The sequence below is a fragment of the Bos javanicus genome, chromosome 17, assembly GCF_032452875.1.
Source record: "Bos javanicus breed banteng chromosome 17, ARS-OSU_banteng_1.0, whole genome shotgun sequence".
Taxonomy (NCBI): Eukaryota; Metazoa; Chordata; class Mammalia; order Artiodactyla; family Bovidae; genus Bos; species Bos javanicus.
The window spans coordinates 56,733,001-56,756,948 of record NC_083884.1 but is presented as its reverse complement, the minus strand read 5'-3'; the positions used below and the strand labels follow the sequence as shown (position 1 = coordinate 56,756,948).

At 48.2% G+C, this 23,948-nt stretch overlaps 1 protein-coding gene across 1 annotated transcript; it reads left to right on the top strand.

The window, feature by feature from the left end:
• The first annotated feature begins 9,275 nt into the window (after nt 1-9,275).
• On the top strand, nt 9,276-22,628 carry HSPB8 (heat shock protein family B (small) member 8). Its single transcript, XM_061384849.1, has 3 exons — nt 9,276-10,195; nt 16,078-16,141; nt 21,631-22,628. Exons 1-3 carry the CDS (start codon nt 9,829-9,831, stop codon nt 21,788-21,790), a joined length of 591 nt encoding a protein of 196 aa, XP_061240833.1. The 5' UTR covers nt 9,276-9,828; the 3' UTR covers nt 21,791-22,628.
• Nucleotides 22,629-23,948: the final 1,320 nt, after the last annotated feature.

Below are 23,948 nucleotides of genomic sequence, written 5' to 3'. Positions count from 1 at the left end.
GGGTCCCTTTAACAATCTACTCTGGAATCTAAAACCAAAATAAACAATAGCAACCATATTAAATACATTCACATTGCCAAATGGAGTGGGGTTGGAATGAGTGTACACACACACACACACACACACAGGATGTTTTCTCCTTGGCGTCTCTCTCACCTCAAATCATATCTCTGAATTAAGTAATCTTAACCTGAGGGAATCCATGACCTCCTGGGCTTGGCTTCAGAGAGTCTGAATCATTTGACATCCCACGCAAAGTTTTTATGTATGATAATATCAGCATTTTGGTGCAGAGAATGACATATTTCCCACCAGTTTTCAAAAGGAATCCAACTTTAAATCTTTAGGAATCTTCTGCCAAATCTATCTTTACTCTCTCAAGATGTGGCAGAGTTTCTAGGTGTCCCCTATGGCCCTTTGATCCTCAGCAATAACCCCCCATCCCAATTTTTAACTGGGTTCATGGCTACCCAGAATAAACACTGCATTTCCCATCCTCCCTTGCAATTAGGGTGGCCATGTGGTTAATTTGGCCAAGGAGAAAAGGCAGCATTTTTGTATGGTAACCTCCGGAAGTTTCTATAGAAGAGATATTTTGTGTGCTTTTTCCTTCTTTCTCATCCCTTCCTTCTTGCTGCTGGAATGTGGACGTGAGGGCTGGAACTCAGGTGGCTCCCTGGTCCATGAGATGGCTTTGGAAATGGAGCCCATAAAGAAGGGCCAGCAAGACGGAAAGGTGTCAGTAGTGAGATGGAAAGGTGGTGTCAGTCTCTAAGGACTTTGTGGAGCAGCAACATCAAGGCAGATCAGACAGAATGTCTCTGGAATTTAATATTAGGAAGAATTAAACCTCTCTGTTCTTTCAGCCACGGTTTTGATTCTCTTGTTCTCAGCTATAGTTCATTGTAACTCATGCTGCTGCTGCTGCTAAGTTGCTTCAGTCGTGTCCGATGCTTCACAGCCCCAAGGACTGCAGCCCACCAGGCTCCTCCGTCCAAGGGATTTTCCAGGCAAGAATACTGGAGTGGGTTGCCATTGCCTTCTCCCATTGTAACTCATATTCAAGGTGAAACTAAGCCAGTCCTGAGAAGGAGGTATCTTGTTAATATATCTCCTTGTCCACCTCTGTACATCCTCCCCAGTGATGCCAATCTTTCTCCCCATCCCAGCACAAACCGTGAGAACCCTCTTGGGCTGAGTCCTCCTAAGAGCTGTCATTCCCAGACCTAAAAAAAAAACTGTTTCCAAAGCAGCTGCCTGGTGTCATGGTCACCAACTAGTCAGACCAGCTCTTGCTCTCACCTCGGAGATACATGGGGAAAAAGCCCTCGAGATTATAGACTTTCCAGTTCTCCCCCCAAAATTTCAGAGTCTGCTAAATGTTTGATAATGGCACTCGGCACAAGTGTCCCAAACTAGGAGGAATAGATACCACTTTCCCAGCCAGGTCCCTCCATACAGGAGATAGAATGACTTACCCTCAGATTGACACTAGCACCAAGAAAGTTCTTTTGAAGCAATACTAACAACCACAAAAGGATAGAATTTAGAAGACTATTCATCAGAATAGGCCAGGATGTCAGGACTGGTAAAGGTTGACCTTCATCTCAATCCCAAAGAAGGGCAGTGCTAAAGAATGTTCCAAGTAGCAGGCAGTTGCACTCATTTCCCATGCTAGTACGATTATGCTCAAAATCCTTCACGCTAGGCTTCAGCAGTACTTGAATCAAGAAATTTCAGATGTACAAGCTGGGTTTAGAAAAGACAGAGGAACCAGTGATCAAACTGCCAACATTCGTTGCATCATAGAGAAAGCAAGGGAATTCCAGGAAAACATCTACTTCTGCTTCATTGACTACATGAAAGCTTTTGACTGTGTGGATCACAACAGACAATGAAAAATTCTTAAAGAGATGGGAATACCAGACCATCTTACCTATCTCCTGAGAAACCTTCATGTGGGTCAAGAAGCAATAGTTAGAATCTTACACAGAACAGCTGACTGGTTCCAAATTGGGAAAGGAGTACCACAAGGCCATATACTGTCACCCTGTTTATTTAACTTCTATGTAGAGGACATCATGCGAAATGCCAGACTGGATAAGTCACCAGCTGTAATCAAGATTGCCAGGAGAAACATCAACAGTCTCAGATATGCAGATGATACCACTCTAATGGCAGAAAGCTAAGAGGAACTAAAGAGCCTCTTGATGAGAGTGAAAGAGATTTAAAAAGCTAGCTTAAAACTAAACATGAAAAAAACTAATGTCATGGCGTCCAGTCCCATCAATTTATGGAAGATAGAAGGGGGAAAAGTGGAAGCAGGGACACATTTTTTCTTCTCCGGCTCCAAAATCACTGTGGATGGTGACAACAATTGCTTCTTGGAAGGAAAGCTATGACAAACCTAGTCAGTGTATTAAAAAGCAAAGATGTCACTTTGCCGACAAAGGTCTGTATAATAAAAGCTATGATTTTTACAGTAGTCATACGTACAGCTGTGAGAGTTGGACCATAAGGAAGGCTGAGCACTGAAGAATTGATTCTTTCGAACTATGGTGCTGGAGAAGAGTCTTGAGAGTCCCTTGGACTGAAAGGAGATCAAACAAGTCAGTCCTAAGGGAAATCAGCCCTGAATATTCACTGGGAGGACTGATGCCGAAGACGAAGCAATAGTGAGGGACAGGCAGGCCTGGTGTGCTGCACTCATGGGTTCACAAGCAGTCAGACACGACTTAGCGACTGAACAATAACCGCAATGCAGTACTAACAGAGAACCCCCAAATTTCACAGTCGTACAGAACATAACTTTATTTCTCATCCAATAGGGAGATGCCCCTCAGTATGAGTTGGTGCCCAAGTGCTAAGGAAGGAGGAATCACCTAAAGGTCCTGTCTTCATGAAGCCAGGACCTCCCTGGGGTAAATTATAGTAAATGCTTTGATGCTTTGAACTGGAATTGACAGACGTTACTTCTGCTCACAACTCATTGACCACAGCTAGTCACATGGGCAAGCACGGTGGTGTCATTGCTACCTACCAACTGCCTGGAATTTTACTGAATCCCAACGATGTGCCAAGTTCTGTTTTATATGCCAAGGACAGATCCCTAAATGACAAAAGTCCCCACACTCAGCCCTCATGAAGTTTTCGTTCTAACAGAAGAGGCAGATAAAAACAATAATAATAGAGTGGTGAGATGTCACCGCCAGTTAGTAGCCAGGGCTATGAAGAAAAAGAAACCAGCTGATGTGAGAGAACACGATAGGAGAAGGTTTGTTTGAGTGAGTGACATTTAAGTAGAGACACCAGTGAAGTGAGAAACCAGAAGTGCAGAGATCTGGGGAGAAGTGTCATAGGCGGTGGGAAGGTCCTTGGAGGGAAATACATATGACTCTTTTGTCCCAAGGGCAGAAAGAAAGCCACTGGGACTTCAGCTCAGGGGTGAATGGGAGCAGGAAATCAGATCAGAAACATATCCAACAGCCTTTACTTCCTCCGTAAAATTTTTCAGCATCTAAAATTGTTTAAATTGTTGATTTGATTGTGTGCTTGTTGATAGATGTGAGAGCAGAGACTTCTGCCTTACTCATTGCTTTCTCTACTCCCTAGGCTAGTGCTGTGTGCATAAGAACTTAATAAATACATAGTGAATGAATCAATGAGTAAATGAATGAACTGAGTCTCTTCACTCCCCTCATCTGCTCATCCTCACATGTCATTGGATGGCACCACCATCCACCCAGTTGCCCAGATCGAAAAACTGGGCAATGCAGTTGATGCAAGCCTCTCCTCCCCTCCCATCCAATCATGTGCTCAAAATGCTTCTCTTTACTATATTAAGGATTGTGTTCACCTTTGCCTCTCCTCAGCCAATAACCTAGCCCAGGCTGTTTTCTTCCCCAGATTCTGCAGCAATTTTCTTTGCTGGCCTCCCTGGAGTCTTGCCCCATACTATACTCTCTATAAGCAGCTGCTGATTTTTCTAGAACTCACATCTCATCACATCACCTTCCCTCTCCAAACAGGTCAGTGGATCTTCAAAGTACTCAGGGGACTTCCCTGGCAGTGCAGTGGTTAAGATTCAAAGCTTCCACTTCAGGGGGCACAGTTCAGTCCCTGGTTGGGAAACGAAGATCCCACGTGCCTCGAGGTGCAGCCCAAAACAAAATTTAAAAAACAAAGTGCTCAGGACAAAGTCTAACTCCTTGGTAGGGTCTACAAGGCCCTACATAATCTGGCCCATACCCACTTCCCCAACCATGTCCCCCTCATAATCTGTGCAAACAATAACCCTGTGATATAGGTAATATTATCATCCCTGTTTTACAGCTGGCAAGACAGAGGTTCAGAGAGGCTAAGACACTTGCCCAGAGCAGCACAGCTAACAGGATTCAAATCAGGGTCTGATGTATACCAAGATGGCTTATCCCGGGCAGCCTCCAGGCTCCCAAATATAAGTGTGTTCTGGTGTCATTCTACTGAGAAGGTCTGGAAGGACTGTCAGAAAGTTCTAGAGAGGAAGGTCCAGTGAGGAGAAGGTGGAGGGCGGGGTGGGCCGTGACCTGCAGGTCAGCTGTGGTCTCTCGGATCTGGCTGGGTTTGGAGAGCTGGTGCTCTGGCTGGGCACACAGTGGGTGCCAGCTGGCCTGGCTCACTGGGCAGTTGAAGGTACAGGCTTAGAAACCAGTCAGCATAGATCTGACTCTGTGCCTTAGACGTTTCAACATAAAACAGGGTTAACAATATCCTGCCTAGTAGGGTTGTTATGAGGATGAAAAGAGAGAAGATATACCAGGCATTTAGCAAAGCTTGGCACTTAACATGTCTTGAATAATGGTGGGATCATTACTGTTTTGTTATTCTGATTGTTGTTATTCACAGAATGATGAAGTGATTAGGAGCACAGGCTCTGGAGCCAACTTTCCTGGATTTTGAATATCAGCTCTGCCATGGAGTAGCTCTGTGAACCTGAAGGGTTATTTAACCTCTCTGTGCCCCATCTGTAGTATCATCTGAGAATGGAGATAATGACACTGACTTTGGAGCAATTTGGCTGAGGATTAAATAAGTTGATACATAAAGCACAACTGGTACAAAATGTTACATTTTGCTATTTATACTGTTATTAGGATTATTATAATTACTTTTAGAGGTGGTTAGAAGAAGCAGTGGGAGAAGGCAATGGCACCCCACTCCAGTACTCTTGCCTGGAAAATCCCATGGATGGAGGCGCCTGGAAGGCTGCAGTCCATGGGGTCGCTAAGAGTCAGACACGACTGAGCGACTTCACTTTCACTTTTCACTTTCATGGATTGGAGAAGGAAATGGCAACCCACTCCAGTGTTCTTGCCTGGAGAATCCCAGGGATGGGGGAGCCGCTGTCCATGGGGTTGCACAGAGTCGGACACAACTGAAGTGACTTAGCAGCAGCAGCAGCAGCAGAGGAAGCAGTATGGAGAGAATTTTGGAGTCTATGGTAGAAGGAAGCTAGAGCTTAATAAAGAAGCATTACCGACATGGGAGGAGGACATGGACTGGTTTAGGGAGAGACCATGTGGATTGTTTGTTATTTTATTTATTAATCATGTGTTTGTGTGGGTAGAAGACAGAGCACTGATCTTGAAGTGCAGACACACCTGGGTTCAGAACCCAGAGGCTGGTGGCCTCGGACAAGTCACATCATGCCTTAAGCCTCAGTTTCCTCATCTGTAAAATGGGGGTGATGATAGTGCAAACCTCGGGGTGGGAGGGCTGTTGGTTCCTGGCACCTTCTAAGTACTCAGGGAATTTCAGTTAATATTCCAACACTGTCACTGTGTATAGAGTCTATCACATGTAAGCAAGGCAGTTCAGACACAATAGATGATGTTATAAGACATCATCTACTGGGCCAAGATCTCCTTTTCCCCCTAATGCACTAGGTATCCTTCTAGGCACAGGGGATACTGCTGGGAACAAGATACCCAAGGGTCCTGCCTTAAGGAGCTGAAGATGCTGGGAATTCCATTTCTGTCATTGACAGAGGAGCTGAGAAAAGGAAGGAAAAAAGACATGATCGTACTTGCTCCCTATCTTTTTGGGAATGAGCTGGCTCTGGGGGTGTCCAAGAGAGGGAACGCAGAGCTGGGTCTTCCTGGACCTGGAGGCTGAGTGAATGTAAGGGGTGCCAGAATCTCCCTCCACACCCGGAACAAGAGTCCCCTGGAGTTGTAGATGAAACTTTAGGCATAAATGACATCCAGAAAGCCATGACTCAGAGGGATTCACAGAACAACCCCCTTCAGCTCCCACAGCACCCCCTCCCCCATCGTGGCTGGACCTGAAGGCGAAGGGGCAAAGCCTGGGGAGGGAGGAACTTGGGTTTCTCACTGCGGTGGAAAGAAAAAAAGCACAGAATCAGGCAGATGACAAGCCTGGGTCTTCATCTGGCACTACCTGTGCAACTTCGGGCTGCCGTTTCTCCTCCCAGGGCCCCACTTTCCATAGTGCAGAGTGATGTCACCCTCCCACCGGGAAGTCTGTTTGAGGCTTAATTGTGGCCCTTCCCATGTGAAAGCTCCAAGAAGATGGCAGCCAAGAGAACCCTTGTTCCAGGACTTGGGGTCTCACATCGCCCCCTCCCCAGCCCCACCAGGGTCTTGCCTTCCCCAAGAGCCAGCCTGGAGGCCCCATCCCCGCCCTAGCCTCTCCGGGAGCTGACCCCATATTTTCACCTTCCTGCTGACAGCACACGGGGCTTGCTGACTACTTTCCATGTGTGTTTGCTGACTCCTCTCCAGGGTGCCCGTCAGCAGGGCCAGCAGCTGCCTCCCTGCGCAGCTTCCCAAAGCAGAAGGCTGGCCTGAGCCACAAATACAGCAAGCCTCCAACAGGGAACGGGGCAGAAGGCATGTAGGAAGGTCACCAAGACAGGGCCTGGGCAACATTGTCCCATTCTGGTAACTACCATAGACTCCCACGTCCCACTGGCTCAAGTTCCAATCCTCACTCAGCTGTGTGGTCCAGGACAGGTGGCTTCACCTCTCTGAACCCTGGAGATTCATTGAGGTGTTGAACAAAGTGCTGGGCACAGGGCCTAGGACATAGTGCTCAATAAATGTGAGCAGTGACCATGACTGCAAGAGGCAGTAGAGCAGAGGAGTCAGGAGCCAAACTTCTGCCACTTCACTGGATATGCAGACACGAGGAAGACACATGTCCTCACGATGTGCCCCAGTTTCCCCATCCGTTCAATGGGGTAATAAAAGTGCCTTCCCTGCGGAGTTGTAGGATTAGCTGAGCTAATATACATAAAGTGCTTAGAACAAAACCTGGCACGTAGAAAAGTGTTAGTCGCTCAGACATATCTGCCTCTTTGTGACCCCACGTACTGTAGCCCACCAGGCTCCTCTGTCCTTGGAATTCTCCAGGCAAGAGTACTGGCGTGGGTTGCCATTTCCTTCTCCAGGGGATCTTCCTGACCCGGGTCTCCCGCATTGCAGGCAGATTCTTTACTATCTGAGCCACCAGTGAAGCCCCGTAGAAGTGCCAGATAAATGGTAATGATTGCCATTGCTATTTCCTAGCTGCACCTCGACCCTTCCCTCCTGCGGGCCCGGAAGCTGCAATCATCCTTGAGAAGGTAGATGAGGTCCTTGAGTGCGTGTCCCCTCCTACTCCCCAGGCTTTGTGGAAGGGAAGTCTGGGAGGAAAGAGAAGCAGAGTCTTCTAGAACACACCCATCAGCTGACAGATAGACAAGAAACAGAGCCCCATCCCCACAGAAACACACACGCCTGAGCCCACCCACTCCAGCCCACACACAGAACTCACTCCCTCGGGATGCTGCCACCCCCACCCTGGCTCGGAAACCTCTCCAACCCCCACCCAAGTTGAAGACAGGGCCAGCCTTCTTCTGCGTGTCATGCAGTGATTCTCCCCATCCTGGCTCCACACCCAGCCAGCCTCGCCCCGCTGTAATTACAGAGAGAGCTGAAGCCTCTCTGCCCGGTGTGACCTCAGCCTGAAGCTTCCAGCTCGATGATCTCACCCTAGTCACTTGGGATGAGGGTGCCGCCGTCTCCCTCTCGGCCAAGGAGGAAGGCAGCGGTGTCTGGGTCGGTCAGCTCAGCACAGACTTGCAGGTTCTTACCCAGGCCCCACCCCCTGCCCCAGCAGCATGCCCAGGCTCTGTTTCCTCTGTTCCCTCACCTGCAGAATGGGCATGGTGACAGTGCCCGTGGTGCCTTTGTGAGAGTTTAGGGCCACAATGTCTGCCACTGCGCCCCCGTGGCAGGTGCACCAGCTACAGCAAACGATGAGGATGTTGTCATCCTCCATACGAGTATTTTTAGCAAACTACCTCATGTGCGCCCTGCTTAATACCGAACTGCTTTCTCAACCAATGACTCACTGAATTCCTTAACCCCCCACCCCACCCCACGAAGAAGGCAGAACCCAGACCCCAAGCCCACAGAGGGGTCAATGGCAAGCCCCAGACTGCACACCTGCTGGGCACAGATCAAAGACAAACCCAAGCTCTAGGGGCGCTGAGGTCAAAGGATAATTTACAAATTCATTCTCTGAGCTACATGGGAGGGGCAGAAGAACCTAGCAAACAGGCCCTCTCTGGGCTTGGAAAATCAGACCAGAAACCCTGCCTGAATACAGCACCTTTGATAACTGTCATGCTTAACTGTCCTCACCATAAGAGAAGCTGCCATTGGGTACCACTCCCCATGGCAGCTTCCTCATCTGCAAAATGGAGATCAGCGTGGTACCCTCACCTCAAGGGACTGATGATGAAGATAAATGTGTGTAAAGCATTTAGAACAGAGCCTGGCACCTAGCAAGCATTATGTAATTGAGAGTCAACATTGAAAATATACAAGTGATGGTTTGCTAAATGTTTTAAGGAGGATGACACATCCGTCAGGAGGCTACTATTACATCCACTTTCCAGGTGGGAAAGCAGATAGTTCAGAGCCACCTGCGGAAGAATGTTATTCCCCTCAGAAGGCAAGCACTGAGAGCCTGAGGATGCTAAAGGCTTGAAAGAGGGGATGGCAACCCAGGGCCATCTGCCTTCAAATCCACTGGGCTCCGGAGTCTCTCTCCTCCCCTTCCGCGGGTCCCCAGGGAGGAGGACGGACGCAGCAGGCTCTGAGGAAGGTATTTCCAGAGGGTGACCTGAGCCCTCACCCAGGCAGGGTTATTAATAGCCGGGCCATAGTGCCCCGCTAGGGGCGGGCGGGCTCCGGGGGAGAGAGCGGCAGAGAGGGCGGGGCTGAGCCGAGCTGGGGGAGGAGAGTCCGGAGAAGCGGAGAAGGCCCCTCCCAGCCCCCTGGGAGCCCCGCTGTCCCCCTCAGCAGATTCTCTGGGGCTGGTTCATCACCTCCGAATACTCCTGTGACAGGAGGCGTTTACAAAACCCGCCTCCAGCCCCAAGAAGCAATAAATAGAAGGCGCCCAGCCCACGAGAAGCAAGGAGAAGTTTCTAGGCCTGCGTCCCCGGGTTTATTAAGCTCTCGGCTTCACTCAGTGGCTCTGGCTGGGAGCCTGGACCGCTTGGGAGGACAGTGGCGGCTGGCTGATCTCCGGCGAGGCTGTGTGGAGAGGGGTCCTTGAGAATTCTGCTGGACCAACCGGAGGTCGCCTTCGTGGCTGGAGTGTCTTTGGGGGCTCGGACCCCAGCCAAGTGTGTGCCTCTGTCCCTGGCAGTGGATGGTTCTGAATCTGAAGAATAAGCTTGGAAGGCCAGCGCACCCACCTCACCTTGCTGTGTGACCTTGGGCAGGTGGCTCCCTCTCTCTGAGCCTCTGTTTCCCCTTCAGCTCAGCAGCCATCATGGCTGACGGTCAGATGCCCTTCCCCTGCCACTACACGAGCCGCCGGCGCCGGGACCCCTTCAGGGACTCGCCCCTGTCCTCCCGCCTGCTGGACGATGGCTTTGGCATGGACCCCTTCCCCGACGACTTGACTGCCTCTTGGCCTGACTGGGCCCTGCCTCGACTCTCCTCCGCCTGGCCGGGGACCCTGAGGTCGGGCATGGTGCCCCGGGGGCCCACTGCCATGACCAGATTTGGGGTGCCTGCTGAGGGCAGGAGCCCCCCACCATTCCCCGGGGAGCCCTGGAAAGTGTGTGTCAACGTGCACAGCTTTAAGCCGGAGGAGCTGATGGTAAAGACCAAGGACGGATACGTGGAGGTGTCTGGTGAGTGGGGGAGGACAAGAAGGAGAGAATGGGGGTTGGGGGTGGGGAGGGCCCAGCTGCAAAGAGCCAGGAGGACGCTCCCTTAGAGGGGACACTATGACAGCATGACACAGGTGACTTCAGGGCTCGGGAATGCAACCCGTAAAGTTATCTTTACAGAAAAGCCCTTCTCTTCCAGCTCCCAGGAAAAATTTTAACCTTTGGGTGCAGCATCAACCAGCTAACAGGCAGGGAAATGGAAACCACACTGCCTGTTTTAACAGAATTTAATGTAAAGAATAATAGATATAGGGGTAGAAAAACAAAGAAGAAGCGGGGTTCATGCACCCCAACATCAAGACACAGTCCAGGAGGGGGTGTCTGTAACTAGCTCAGATTTCAAGGGAAACACCTTCCCCTTGTCCCACATGAGGATACTGAGGCATAATCGCGGTTACAAAGCTATGACGCGGTAACGTTGACTGAGCGCTTACTGTCTACCAGGCACCATGCTCAGCGCTTTACCTGTGGCATCTCAGTGAACAGAAGCAGAAGAGTCAGGTCTTGTCTGTCTCTTCTTTTTACAGATGAGGAAACTGAAGTGCAGAGAGGTTAAGTCAGGAATTGGGAGGTCAGAAGCGAATTGATACGTTGAGCACCTACTAGGTGCCAAGGGCTACAGCTTTTCTATTGCTGCTCTCAACTAGTCCCATTGTACTGCTGAGGAAGCTGAGCCCAGGCGGGGACTTGTCCAAGGACACGCCGTGAGTCAGCAGCCGGCAGAGTCCGGGCCTGCCCACATCCCATTCTGGAAGAGGGAATGTTTGGGGGAACAGGAAAGAGATGGACACTTAGTCCCTGTGAAGCAGAGCAGCGGGGAAAAGCTTTCTGTCTCTTCCCTCCCAATTAACATTCTATTAAAAAGCAGGTTCCTGGCAAGCTCGACCAGCCAGAAAATCAATAAAAGCCATTGCAAACAGGCTGGGTAGAGACAAGCCCCAGCAGAGCAGCCTTCGGGGGCGGGGTGGGGCGGGGGGTGGGGGGAGGGGGAGTTTCAAAGTCTCGGGAGGGTGTGGTGGGTTAGGAGGCACACTGGAGCCTTATGCTGGTGGAGGAGGGCAGTCAAGGCTTCCTGAGTTGGCTGAGGAGCCAGACATCTGAAACCACTTCTCTGTGCTTTGTTTCCTTATCTGGAAATTGGGGTTCAAATGGCTGTACCGCCTGAGGACTGTTGTCTTAAAAGAGACAACACAGGTCAAGTGCGTACAAAAAACGACGTGTATAAAGTGCGTACACAATGCCTAAAACACAAGGGATCGGTACTGTTGCTGTTGTTGATGTTATTAAAATACTGGGCACAAAGTAAGGCCCCAATTCATATGCACATACATAATGAATGCTTGCTAGATGCTCCCTGAGACCTGGGCTCAAATCCCGCCACCACTGTTTATACTTTCTGGGTGGATGTGCACAAGAAAGTCTTTACACTGGTCTGAGCCTCAGTTTACCCATCTAAAGAATGGGGGTAAATAATATCCAACTAGCAAGGCTGTAGGGAAGATGAAATATGCACAGTCTATGATAATAAATGCAGAGTGTCTGTAAGATGGAGCTGAAAATGTCTGCCTGATACTCTGCAAACAAGGTGATTATTATCACTGCTCCTCCTGTCTTTGTTTTAATTAGGGTTTCAGAGGCTTCCTGGGTGGAGGGTCTCCCATACCCTGTGGCCCCTCCAGGAGACCTTTGTCCAACCTGGAGGACTTTTTCTCTCATTTTCCTTTCTAGATAGGGTCTGGGAGTTCCAGGCTGCAATCCCAGCTGAGTACCTTACTAATCCAAGAGGCTCCGAGTAGTCACAGAGCCTCAGCTTCCACATCTGTAAAATGGGGTCAATGGGGGCTTAAATAAGACAAAAACAAGACAATGCCTTTTTAGGTTGAAAATGCTTCACAGCTGTGCACTTAGCAACTTTGACTTGACAGAATGCCAATGGCCTGAGAGTACATACAGAGATTCTTATAATAGGGATTTTAAAAATCAAATTGACATCCTGGGCTCCATTTAAAAAGCAGTTTTCAAGGGATGTGGGGAGTCAGACCAGTCTCCCTTCCTACCTCACTTAATGACACACCCATTCCTCCTGAAACTCTTCATGCAGGGCACTGTGCTAAAGGCTGACATGTTTTGGCTCACTGATTCCTCACATGGACTTCTGAGAAAATACGAATAGATTTGATACACCCACTTTACAGTTGAGGAAACTGAGGCCCAGACACAGTCACCTGAGATCATCTGCTTCTCCATAACAAGGTCGGAAATTCAAAGTCAAGCCTGCTTAGACAGTTCAGAATCAGGATGACAGGATCTGCTTCTAGAGTGGTCTGGGGCAAACCCTACCACCTCTTGGGCCTCACATGTACCCTTGGTTTTATAAGGAGTTGGACTAGATCAGTATTTGCCAAATGGCATGTTTTAAGATATCACTAGGAATCTAATAAATTGGGAGAGGGGTTCCAGGATTGTCAAAGGTACCATATGAAGCAAAATTACAAATGGGTCTCCTTACTGCAGGACTTATCAGAGCCTTGAATTTGCTAATATAGTTTATGAATCTCTGAAAGGCGGCCCTGTCTTACCCAACCACATATGAGTGTCTAGGTCCAGGGAAGTGTTTGGAAATTGCTAGACTAAATGATTTCCATCATGCTTCACACACACCCCTCCCCCACCCCACAGTCACCAGCCAAGAAATGTTCTCTTCATGGGTCACTGGGCCAGGCTCTGATGGAGGAAGGAACTGGAAAGCCCCTAGGCCTTATTCCACCCCTTTTCCTTAATCCCAGGGCCTCTGCCTTCCCTGGAAACAGCACCTCCTTTCTTCAGCTGGGCCAGTGGCTTTCCCTGAAGTGCTGATGCCGCCCCTTGGCACCTACATCTCTCAGTGGCTGTGAGGGGCCTCTGGCTTCCCTGGCCTCTAGATGAGTTCTTTTTTATTTTTTAAAGACTCATAATAATTACTTTTTTTTTTTTTCTATTTACAAAAAAATGTTCTATGGTAGAAAATGTAGATAGGAAAGCAAAATCAAAAAGTTAAAAATCAGTCATAGTACTTAAGCTGCCCCAATAAATAGGTATTCAAATAACATGCAACTTGAGCTTCAACTGGAGCCTCTTAGCAGCACTCTCTTTCTACAGGTTAACTCCCTCCCCCAGCCCCCCTTCATGCAGCTGCCTTTGCTCAAAGATCCTCTCCCCAACCCCAGTACTCTATTTTCAGAGCATAGACAGAGACATTTTGTTTCTGAGGACCAGTTCTTTCCTCAAATATCAAAATAAGCCAGAAGCATCCCCCTTTTACAACTTTTGAAGCAATTCTGTGACTCACTCTCACTGGCTCCTCACAGTACCCAATAATTAGAAAGTTGTCACCACCACTGGAGAAAAGAAGAAACTGAGGTTCAGAGAAGAGGAGCAAAGTACTAGGAGAGGTCAGAGCAGACTCAAACCCTAACCTACACCCCTGCCTTGGAGTCTTTGCTCCAGCACTTCCAAGCTGTGTGACCTTGGGCACATCACTTAACCTCTCTGAACTTCCCTTTCCCCATCCTCAAAATGGTAATGCTTTCTAAGGTTTTTGTGAAAGATTAAGAGTTGATATCAGTAAGGTGCTTAGAACAGTGGTAGACACCAAGAAAGTGCGATATAAAGAGTTTGCTATTATTATTTTTACCATCATCATCATTGTCGTTTATTACTGCCAGGATATTAAGTATGCAAAAGGGCTGAGTCAGAGGCACTGGCCTGTCCCCAGGGAAAGCAGGTCTCTGGAGGCCCAGGCTTTGGGGAGTGGACCAGGGGATAGACAGTGTTCCTTTGGCCACAGGCCTGTATCAGAACTGGGCAGCTGGTGGTCACGGACTTGGCAGGTCAGAATAAACTCTCCAAGCTCCAAGCAGCAGCACATTCGCAGAAGAGTATGTTCTAGTTAGGCAGACGCTCATGTTTAAAAATGAATTCCTATAAATGTTCCCCTTTCTGCCCAGCTAGTGGGAGACTACATTGATGTAGTCTTTCCTGAGGGAAATTTAGCGACATACAGAGCAAGCCTTCAAAATTCTAGAACATGAAATTTATCCTAGGAAGTCATCAGGCTGGGTGTGACAATCTAGCTATAGGAATGCTCAGCACAGTGAGGTTCTTTCCAACGTCAAAAACCCTCTCAGTACCCCAAAGCCAAGGATTGGCTGAATGAATTTATATTTCCCTACAGCCATTAAAAGTCATGTTGTTGGTAAATATATATCTATTGCTGATTCATCTTGATGTTTGGCAGAAACCAACACAATTCTGTAAAGCATTTATCCTTCAATTAAAAAATAAATTAATTTTTTAAAAAGTCATGTTGTTGACAAATAGTTGCTGTAATATGGAAAAATGATTATAATGGGTCAACAAGAGAGAAAAACAAGTTCCGGACATAACATACAATATGATTTTTGATAAAATAGATGATATACATCTGTATTATATAACATGTATGCATTTCTCAGTAACAGGAAAATCTGGAACATATACAAAAATGTAGTTTTCTTGGGGTGATGCAATTATGGAGGGTTTTGATTGTCTTTTCTTTCTACATTTTCAAACATACACATGCATTATCTTATAATCAGAAAAAGTTATTAATAAAGGAATAATGAATAATAAAAAGGTAATGAATAATGTAATCACCTATAAATTATCAGCTTAAAATCTTGACTGCAGTAAGACATTGTATTACACAAGGTTATTTACAGTCTAGATTCCAAAGCCCCTCAGAAGGGTGTCCCTGGGTAAATGAGCATTCTCAGCCCTGCAGTGTGGCCCCACAAATGAGGAGTTAATAATAATAGGAGCCTAATGACTCTGCTGGGCTCTAGTCGCATTGTTTAGAGATTAGAGACACTGTATCCCTTAAAACAGAACAAAAACCAAAGACCCAAGAGTGGGGAGGGGCCAAAGGGTTCAGAATTTGTTACATAAATTGCAACATGACAGCCAGTCTTCGCCTAAGCCCTCTTGTAATTTCATATTTTACTTCCTAATGGAAGAGAAAAAGCCCTTGTCTTCCAGGAGGAGGAGGGGGCAGGTGGAATTTCATATCCATGTTGCTTCATGTGTCATTTCTCAGGGAAGTACCCTATGGGTGTTTTCTACTTTGTTTTTGGAGATGGATGCATTATTATTTCCAGGCAATTCTTTCAGGACTAGGTACAGATAATGGGGCTCAAAGAACTAACTGGAAGCTGGAACAGGCACAGGGGCAGCAGACCTCAGTCCTTGGCTTGGTTTCCAAGAGTTGGTTCTGAGGCCTGGGCTGCCACACAATTGCTGGGTGAGCTTGGACCCATCCCCAGGCCTGAGTTTTCACATCAGTAACTGAGGGAGAAAAGAAGCCCATTCTCAGAGCTGGGAAAGGGCTCTGTGCGTTATAAAGCCCAGGGGGCTGGCAAACTAGCCTGACTTGTATCCTCTCGCTCATTTTGGGATGTTGGCCTCAAGGATCTCCTGGCTGGTTAGGAGCAAAGGGTGAGATGTGAGACTTAGAAGGTGCAGTGCAGGGTCTTAGAAGACAGGACGCCATCCCTGTGATTTCCTGGGTCTTAACTCCTAATCATCTACAAGTCACGGTCAAGGCCTCCTGACCTACCCGTTGTCATACTGCATCTTCACAGCAGCCTGGGAGATGGTTTCAAGAGGGTCCACTTAGCAGAGGAGGGACCACAGGCTCAGACAACTGGAGCCTCTAGACCGAACCCCGGGCCACACAGGAGGCCAGGGCAGCATTCCCATCTGAGCCGAATCCTGAATGATACCCATGGGATGCAGATGCTGACTTGTGACTTTCCTCTCCCTTCCAGGTAAACACGAAGAAAAGCAGCAAGAGGGGGGCATCGTCTCCAAGAACTTCACAAAGAAAATCCAGTAAGTAACCTGGAAGTTGGATTTCAGGGGAGGATTGGAGTGGGGACGGCATGCCTGGGACCCGTCTTGGGCATCTCTCCTTCAAGAGACCCGCCCCAGGGCAGGGGATTGAACCCCGTGAGAAGTTAAACAAACCTACAGTGGGTTCCCAGAAAGGGGGATGCCAGTTCATCTTCTCAGTGCCCTGTGAGGTGGGATCAACAATCTCGTTTTGTAGATGAAGAATTCAAGAATAGGAGAGGCAAGACGACTCGTCCACAATTCCATGAAAATCGGGGTACTCACCCACCCACGTGATATCATGCCTCCAGATTCCTAATAGAACCTTTCAAGGGTTGCTTGTTCCAGGTCTCCCATGGCCTTCCCTAGGGCACCCGTAAGAATTAGGCTGGAAAGTGTCCTGCTATCTTCGACCTAGAAGGGCTCTGAGGCTGAGAGATTGGGAGAAAAGAAGGGCCAGTTTTGCCAAGGGGAGTGAGAAGGGCTGAGACTGGGGGATTATGCGAGTAGCAGGAAGGCCACCACCAGTCTGAGCCAAAGAGTCAAAGACAGACGGAGGCCCTGATGGCAATACCTGTAGGGAGAAAAGTCTCACAGCGATGTGCCGGTGGCCGGCTGCTTCACAGACACCTCGTCCCCCTAAATGGCACCCCGCCCCTCAGTGCACTTCTGGCTCTAAAGTCTCTTCTAGTCCTGTTTCACCTTTGAAGCAAAGGTGTGCAGTGGGGGAAAGAGAGAGTACCCTCCTTGTATTATGGGGAAACTAAATCCCCCAGAGGTGAAACAATACACCCAGGGTCCTGAAAATGAGCATTCATAACAGCCCCAGACAGACCCTTGAACTCTTGAGTTCACCATGTTCAGTTCTTGAGCAAGGAATGCCCTTTCCTCATTCATAAAAGGAAGGGATACTGAGCCTTGTGGAGATACCCACAAAGGAAATGAGATCACAGCTCGCGGTGGGCACACAGCAGGTCCCCATAAGTGTCGGTTTGTTTTTACTACTGTTGTTATTGAATCTTAACCCTTCCCCTCACCCCAGCAAAGCTGTCCTGTGTCTGGACAGATGGCACAGGCTAAATTCTGAGGCTGCTTTTAGCTTTAAGCTTCCGCAATCCTGTCTCTCCCACCATGTGCCCATTCCTAACCCACCAGGCGCCTCTGGAGTACTCAAAAGCCTGCAGACACTTTCTGATAAGGCAAACACCAAACTTTTTCTCCCTGGCTCGCCTGCCATCACCAAGACCCACACCTTCTCCTAGTACCACAGCCAGATCAGACGTTGCTGAGAGGGGAGAGATGGGGAGAGAGGAGAGAGATGGGAGGGGAGCGAGAGGGCTGATGTTTCTTTTAAGAGACTGAAATAAGGTCTCAGGATGGAGTCACAGGCAAGTCACAGCTGTGAAAGGGACTGAGCCAGAAAGAAGTCAGCAAATTCATCATCTCTAAAGACAGCCGTTTTCATGGATCTCACCATCTCTGAGGCCTCTGGGAAAAAACAGCTTGCTGCGAGTTACTTGACCAGATAGAAACGCCTAAAGCTGCCGGAAGCAGAGCCACTACTCAAATGGGGCTCCGCAGCTGAGCTAGGCTATTTCTACAGTATTGAACTAATCATGGCCGGGACCACCCTCCCCCAAGAGGCTCTCCTCGGTCACTTGACCATCCTGATGCAGTTCGCAAACCCTCCAAACCTCCCCACGTTCCAACAACCAAAGAGCCCCCGGGACCCTCCTCCATCACCATGGCATGGATCCATCCATTCCAGCTGGTCAATGTCCAGCTGTACCAGTCATTAAATATTTTGAATCTCGCTTCTGGGTGTAGGGAGTCCTGGCGCCACGACTGAGTGGGTGACTTGGAGCGACGTGCTAAACTGTTCTGGGCTTCTGTCCCAACTTCCCTTAGGATGGGGAGTGAGAGAATGTGCCCAGCCCATGGGGACTAATCACTAGAGACTCAGCAAGACTGGAATCACACAAGAGCAGCTAGGAGTCCTGAGACCTCCCGGCCCTGCCCTGACTCCATCACCAAGCAGCAGGACTGGGGTTTGGGACAGCCCCAGCCCCCTCTCAGAGGTCTCATTGCCTCTCCCAGGAAATACTCCAGTCATTAGAGTTTAGGGAAGCTCCTTAAACCCAGCTGAGGCCTTTGGAGATTTCCTCCCAGACACGATGCTCCAGCCGTCTGCCTTGCCCACAGCTAGGGATTCTTCCCAACACACACATCCCTTTGGGAAAGACCCCATTTTGAATGGATGAGGGAGAGACTGGAATTTGCAAGTCTGGCCCAGTGCAGGGCAAAGACTGGAGACGGGGGCTTTTCCACACCTCCCTGGAGTGAAAGACCAGGGAATGCAAGAAGTCATCGACAGAGGATGCCCAGAACCAAAGCAGACTGTAGTGTCTTTGCTCCACAGCTTCCCTGGAATCTGATCTGCCATTTGCAGCCCCCTGTGGTGTGTCAGGAGAAGGCAGTGGCACCCCACTCCAGTACTGTTGCCTGGAAAATCCCGTGGGTGGAGGAGCCTGGTAGGCTGCAGTCCATGGGGTCGCTAAGATTTGGACACGACTGAGCGACTTCACTTTCACTTTCCACTTTCATGCATTGGAGAAGGAAATGGCAACCCACTCCAGTGTTCTTGCCTGGAGAATCCCAGGGACGGGGGAGCCTGGTGGGCTGCCATCTATGGGGTCGCACAGAGTCAGACACGACTGAAGCAACTTAGCAGCAGCAGCAGTGGTGTGTCTAGAGCCAGGTTAAGAGATGTAGAGGCTTGGGAGTTCCCTGGTGGTGCAGTGGTTAAGATTCTGTGCTTCCAATGCAAGGGGTGTGGGTTCAATCCCTGATTGGGAAACTAAGATCCCACATGCTACAGCTAGTAAATAAATAAATAAGCATCTGATGCAAGCTCTGAGGATCATAAAAAAAAAAAAGTTTCTTCATTGAAAACTCATTCCATAGACAGGACACAAGACAATGGTGCCTTTTTTTTTTTTTTTTTTTTAAGATGCAGAGGTTTAATTTTATGCTGTCTTTAAAAGAATCCTGCAGAGTCGCTATTGGGCTTCCCAGGTAGTGCTAGTGGCAAAGAACCCCCCTGCCAATTCAGAAGATGTAAGAGACACAAGTTCGATCTCCGGGTTGGGAAGATTCCCCTGGAGGAGGGAATGGCAAACCACTCCAGTATTCTTGCCTAGAGAATCCCATGGACAGAGGAGCCTGGCGAGCTATAGTCCATAGGATCACAAAGAGTCGGACAGAATTGAAGCCACTTAGCACAGCACGCAGAGAGCTGGTATTTTTAAGCTCATCTCGTGGATTAGAAAACTGAGGCTCAAAGGCTGACAGGACTCAGGTAAGGTCACATGGCCGTAACAAGCAGGTCTGGGATTGCACACGGGTCTCCCCATCTTCAAAGCCCACGGACTTCCTACTTGGTTGTGCCATCTCTTCGCTTCTGTCGTGTCCGACTCTTTGCAACCCTGTGGACTGTAGCCGACCAGGCTCCTCTGTCCATGGGATGCTTCAGGCAGGAATCCTGGAGTGAGTTGCCATGCCCTCCTCAGGGGATCTTCCTGACTCAGGGATCTATTCCCTGCATCTCTTATGTCTCCTGCATTGGCAGGCAGGTTCTTTACCACTAGCGCCACCTGGGAAGCCCTCCTACTTGGCTGGATAGGAGAGACCAAATGAGTCATTCACAAACCATCTTCAATTATTTTTTTGCCTTCTGTGCTTATGTCCCTATACTATTATTTGCTTGTGATTTTTTTTTCTTTTCAATCAATCCACTTTTGATAAAGTTCAGTTCTCATCAATCAAACATTCACTCACTCAAGAAGGCAATTGTGAAATAAACCCAAAGCAAAATGTGGTTAAATTCTGACTAGACAGTGTTGCCTGCCTGAGGGCCTAAGTCATAGATCCGCTCTTTCTTTGTTGAAAGAGAGAAAATATCAAGAGATAGTAGAAGCTGAGGTGTTACAGCCATGTTAAAGCTCTGTGTTAACAGAGCTGAGACTTTCCCTTAGTTGTAAATGAAAGGATTTAGTTTCTTTAGGTTCAATCACCATAGATCTTCCCACCGGTTTCATTGAACCTCAGTCCCTTTTGCAAGAGGACCCAGGAGGGATAGCTCTCCCACCAAGTGGGTTCAACATAGAGGCCACCTGGTAAGAGCCCTTGAATGAGTCTGTTCCCATACTGGGGCCTAAGTTTCCCCATGCGTAATATGGGAACATTGTCCTGGATAGCTGACATCCTTTTGGCCGCTGACATTTCACGGGTCAGTGATGATGCTAAAATAGTCACAGCTATCAAGGTGCCCACTTGTACATCTGATGCCTATGATGACAGTGTGGTAGCTGATGCCTATTGAGCACTTCCTATATGCCAGGCACTGTGCTAAGCCCTTTGCTTTCATCATCCTACATAATTCTCACACCACCCTAAAAGATAGGTGCTGTTTTAAACCACCTGTGGTCAGAGAGGTGAGGTCACTAACCCAAGATCACACAGTCAGGAAGAGGTGTGATTTGAGCTCCAGTCTGCCTGCCTGTGGAGTCCTTCTTATGGACCATGGCTGCCCTGTCATATGTCCCAGATGCCCTAGGGGTCGGCGTGCAAAGGGTTAAACAGAGTCAGCCCATCCCCCAGCCGAGAGTGGTGGTGATCTGGTTGCTAAGTCATGTCTGACTCTTGTGACCCCATGGACTGTAGCCTGCCAGGCTCCTCTGTCCATGGGATTCTCCAGGCAAGACTATTGGAGTGGGTTGCCATTAGGGAGGTCCAAACTTTTGGCCTTGTCTCTACTTCAGAAGTTTGGCTTGGCAGTTGCCCAGGTTCCCCTTCTCTCCCACTCTTCCCTGCAGGCTCCTTGTTAATCAGGAATCTCCTTGGTAGATGCAGTTCATGTGGCTACCGGTGGCTGTTTACAGCATAAAACCTCCCCAGCCCCTCCAGGAAGAGTCCTGCCCATGACCGGCATGGGCTCACTTTACTGCCTGGTTCTTTCATCAAGACCCCTGCGTTTACAACAGGTGGAATCAGCCTAGACCGGTGGGAAGATCTGGGTGATTGAACCTCCTGGCTTTCCCTAGCATGGACTTTTTTCAAAAGTCTGGTGCCTGGGAGAGGAGGCAGAGTGTCATGATCAGCTGCCTGATCTCTTGAGTTTGAAGACCAGGATTCCAATTCTCTTCCCATGTGCTACTTGCCAGCTGTGTTACCTTGGGCAAATCAGTTCACCTTTCTGATCTCAATCACCTCATCTATGTATTAGGGATAGTAATGGAATTGCCTGGTGGGATTATTATTTTTATAACAATAATGATTATGAGTATTAAATTTATTATTTTGATAATAATAATAAAAATAATTATGTTTGATAATAATCCCACCAGGCAATATCAAAAATATTTTCTTTCAAATGAATAAAAGTGTTTGGCTGTATTAAAAATAATAAATGAATCTTCTACTTTCCCTAGGCTTCCTGCAGAGGTGGATCCTGTGACAGTGTTTGCCTCCCTTTCCCCAGAAGGCCTGCTGATCATCGAAGCTCCCCAGGTTCCCCCTTACTCACCGTTTGGAGAGAGCAGTTTCAACAATGAGCTTCCTCAGGACGGCCAGGAAGTCACTTGTACCTGAGACCCCAGTCTTGGCCCTTCCTTGTTCCCGCCCCAACCCCTGGGCTTCTCTGATTCCAGGATACATTACTATAGCTGAACTCATAGATTTAGTGTGGCTAAAATGTTGGGGGTCGGGGTGGATTGACCAGATTCCCTGGATAGTGTTAGTAGTAGGTTTTTCTGCAAGATGGCGCAATTGACAGGTCATGCTCCATTGCATTAGGCCAAAATGCTGGGAGTTTTCCCTTCTTTACCTTTTCTATCATGATGAAAATGTTGCACATTTTACAGTTGCAAAACAAATAAAAGGGGACATAACATTTCACTTTGTATCTTATCTTGCAGCTAATGCAAGAGTTGCTTTTCTCTGGGGACCGGGATTCCCATTCTGGGCTCCCAATGTCCAACCTGCCCCTTGGTTTGGTTGATGGAGCCCTCGTAGCTCACCCCACAGTGTTTCTGCAGCCCTGGTTTACAGAGGGTTATAGACAGGTCTTATATCCCCATATGGGATTTATCCTGCAACCACATGAAAACAGACAGTGCCGTGTGCCCTCCACCCAGGCATTTATAGCATGTTCCCAAGCTGGCACTCCCCAAGGACTTTAGAAGTCCTTTAGTTTATTCTCTGGTTAAAGTCCCCCCTTTCTTGTGTCTCCTATGTCCAAGTCGGGATTTTTACAGAGGGGGCTGTCTCCAGACAGCTCCACCAGGAACCAAGCAAAGGCCAAATAGTCTGGCAGGCAGGCTAGTGGTGTTGTGTATATGGGTGGGACGTGCGTGTCATTGTTATTTGAATTGTGCTGTTGTTTAGGGAAAATAACAGTAAACAATAATAAAAGGAACTGATGTTACTAGCCTTGTGTGTTGTTTTGATGGGAACTAAATGCTGTACCACTTAGATATGCAACATCAGTTAGGGGTACTTGTGGTTGCAAATAATAATGCTCAATGCACTGTGGCTTAAATGATATAAATAACTTTACAGGAAGTTTAGATATGAGTGATTTCAGAATTACTTTTTCAGCTGTTATGCCACCAAGAACCCAGAGTCTTTCTATCATTTTTCTCTACCATTTCTGATGAGTCTACAAGTTCTATCCTCATGTTTGCAAAAAAGGCTGCAGCAGCTCCAAGCATCTCAACCTCATATGGCCATGTACAGGAAGAGAAGGCAAGGGTAAAAAAGTCTTTTTGTCTGACTTTCTCTTTCATCAGTAAGCTCTTTTCCAGAAGCTCTCTCTCAACAGTCTTCTTTCTTTTTTTTTCATTGACCCAAAATGGGTCACATGAGTTTGTTGAAGCCAGTCCCTGGCAAAGGGAAAGGAATGGCCATGATAGGCTTAGATCAATATTGATTTGTCCTTCGAGGCCTGGAACATTGCTGCTTGAAAAAGCAAGGTTCTGTTAGGAAGGAGGAAAGGGTCAGTCAACACTCCACACACTGATGCTGCCAGGAGCCCAGAACCCTGAAAGTCTGGTGGTAGGGAGCGTGCTACCACAGCGCATCAGTTAGAACTGTTTCTATGCTAAATGCTAGGAAGCCCTACTCCAACTGATTTAAAGAAAAAGGGGTATTTATTTGGGTACAACTGAGAAGTCCAAGATAAATGCTGCTTTCAAGTTTCTAATGATCTTAAGAGAACTTAGTTTGTCTCTTGTTCCCACGGTGTTGGCTCCGCGCCTAGTCTCCCTATTGCACCTCCCCGCACTCCTGCTCCTAGCTGTCATGTCCCCAGGCCCTTTCATGTGACCTCAAGACAGGTGCAATCACTACACCACCACCCCACTGCCCACATTCCAGTCCCCAGCGAGAAGAGCCAGTCTTTTCTCATCACATCTGCTGAGAGTCATTCTAGTTGGACCAGCTTGGGTCACATGACCATCCCTGAGTTGAGCACAGCCCAGAAAATCAGTACTTTGATTGGTAAGGCCTGGGTCACATGCTCCATCCCTGGAGCCCATCGCCTTTAAGCCTCCCTGACCCGCAGGAAGTAGGTGTTACCTTTACAATGAAGAAGTTGCCTCTAAGTGGCTTGGGTAAGTCCCATGGTGATGGTAGAACTCAGCTTTTGTTTTTGGAGGAATTAATGAGGAGCTCCTGAGCTGCCTTTTTTTTTTTTTTTCCATCTAAGTGTAGTTGCTTTGGGTATCCCAGGAGGCACTGGTGGTAAAGA

What these genes read in the sequence shown, in the direction of transcription:
- HSPB8 (XM_061384849.1), top strand. Translation starts at nt 9,829, where the DNA reads ATGGCTGACGGTCAGATGCCCTTCCCCTGCCACTACACGAGCCGCCGG. An exon ending in CGGATACGTGGAGGTGTCTG is followed by an intron (nt 10,196 to 16,077) that starts GTGAGTGGGGGA and finishes TCTCCCTTCCAG; the next exon opens with GTAAACACGAAGAAAAGCAG. An exon ending in AACTTCACAAAGAAAATCCA is followed by an intron (nt 16,142 to 21,630) that starts GTAAGTAACCTG and finishes TACTTTCCCTAG; the next exon opens with GCTTCCTGCAGAGGTGGATC.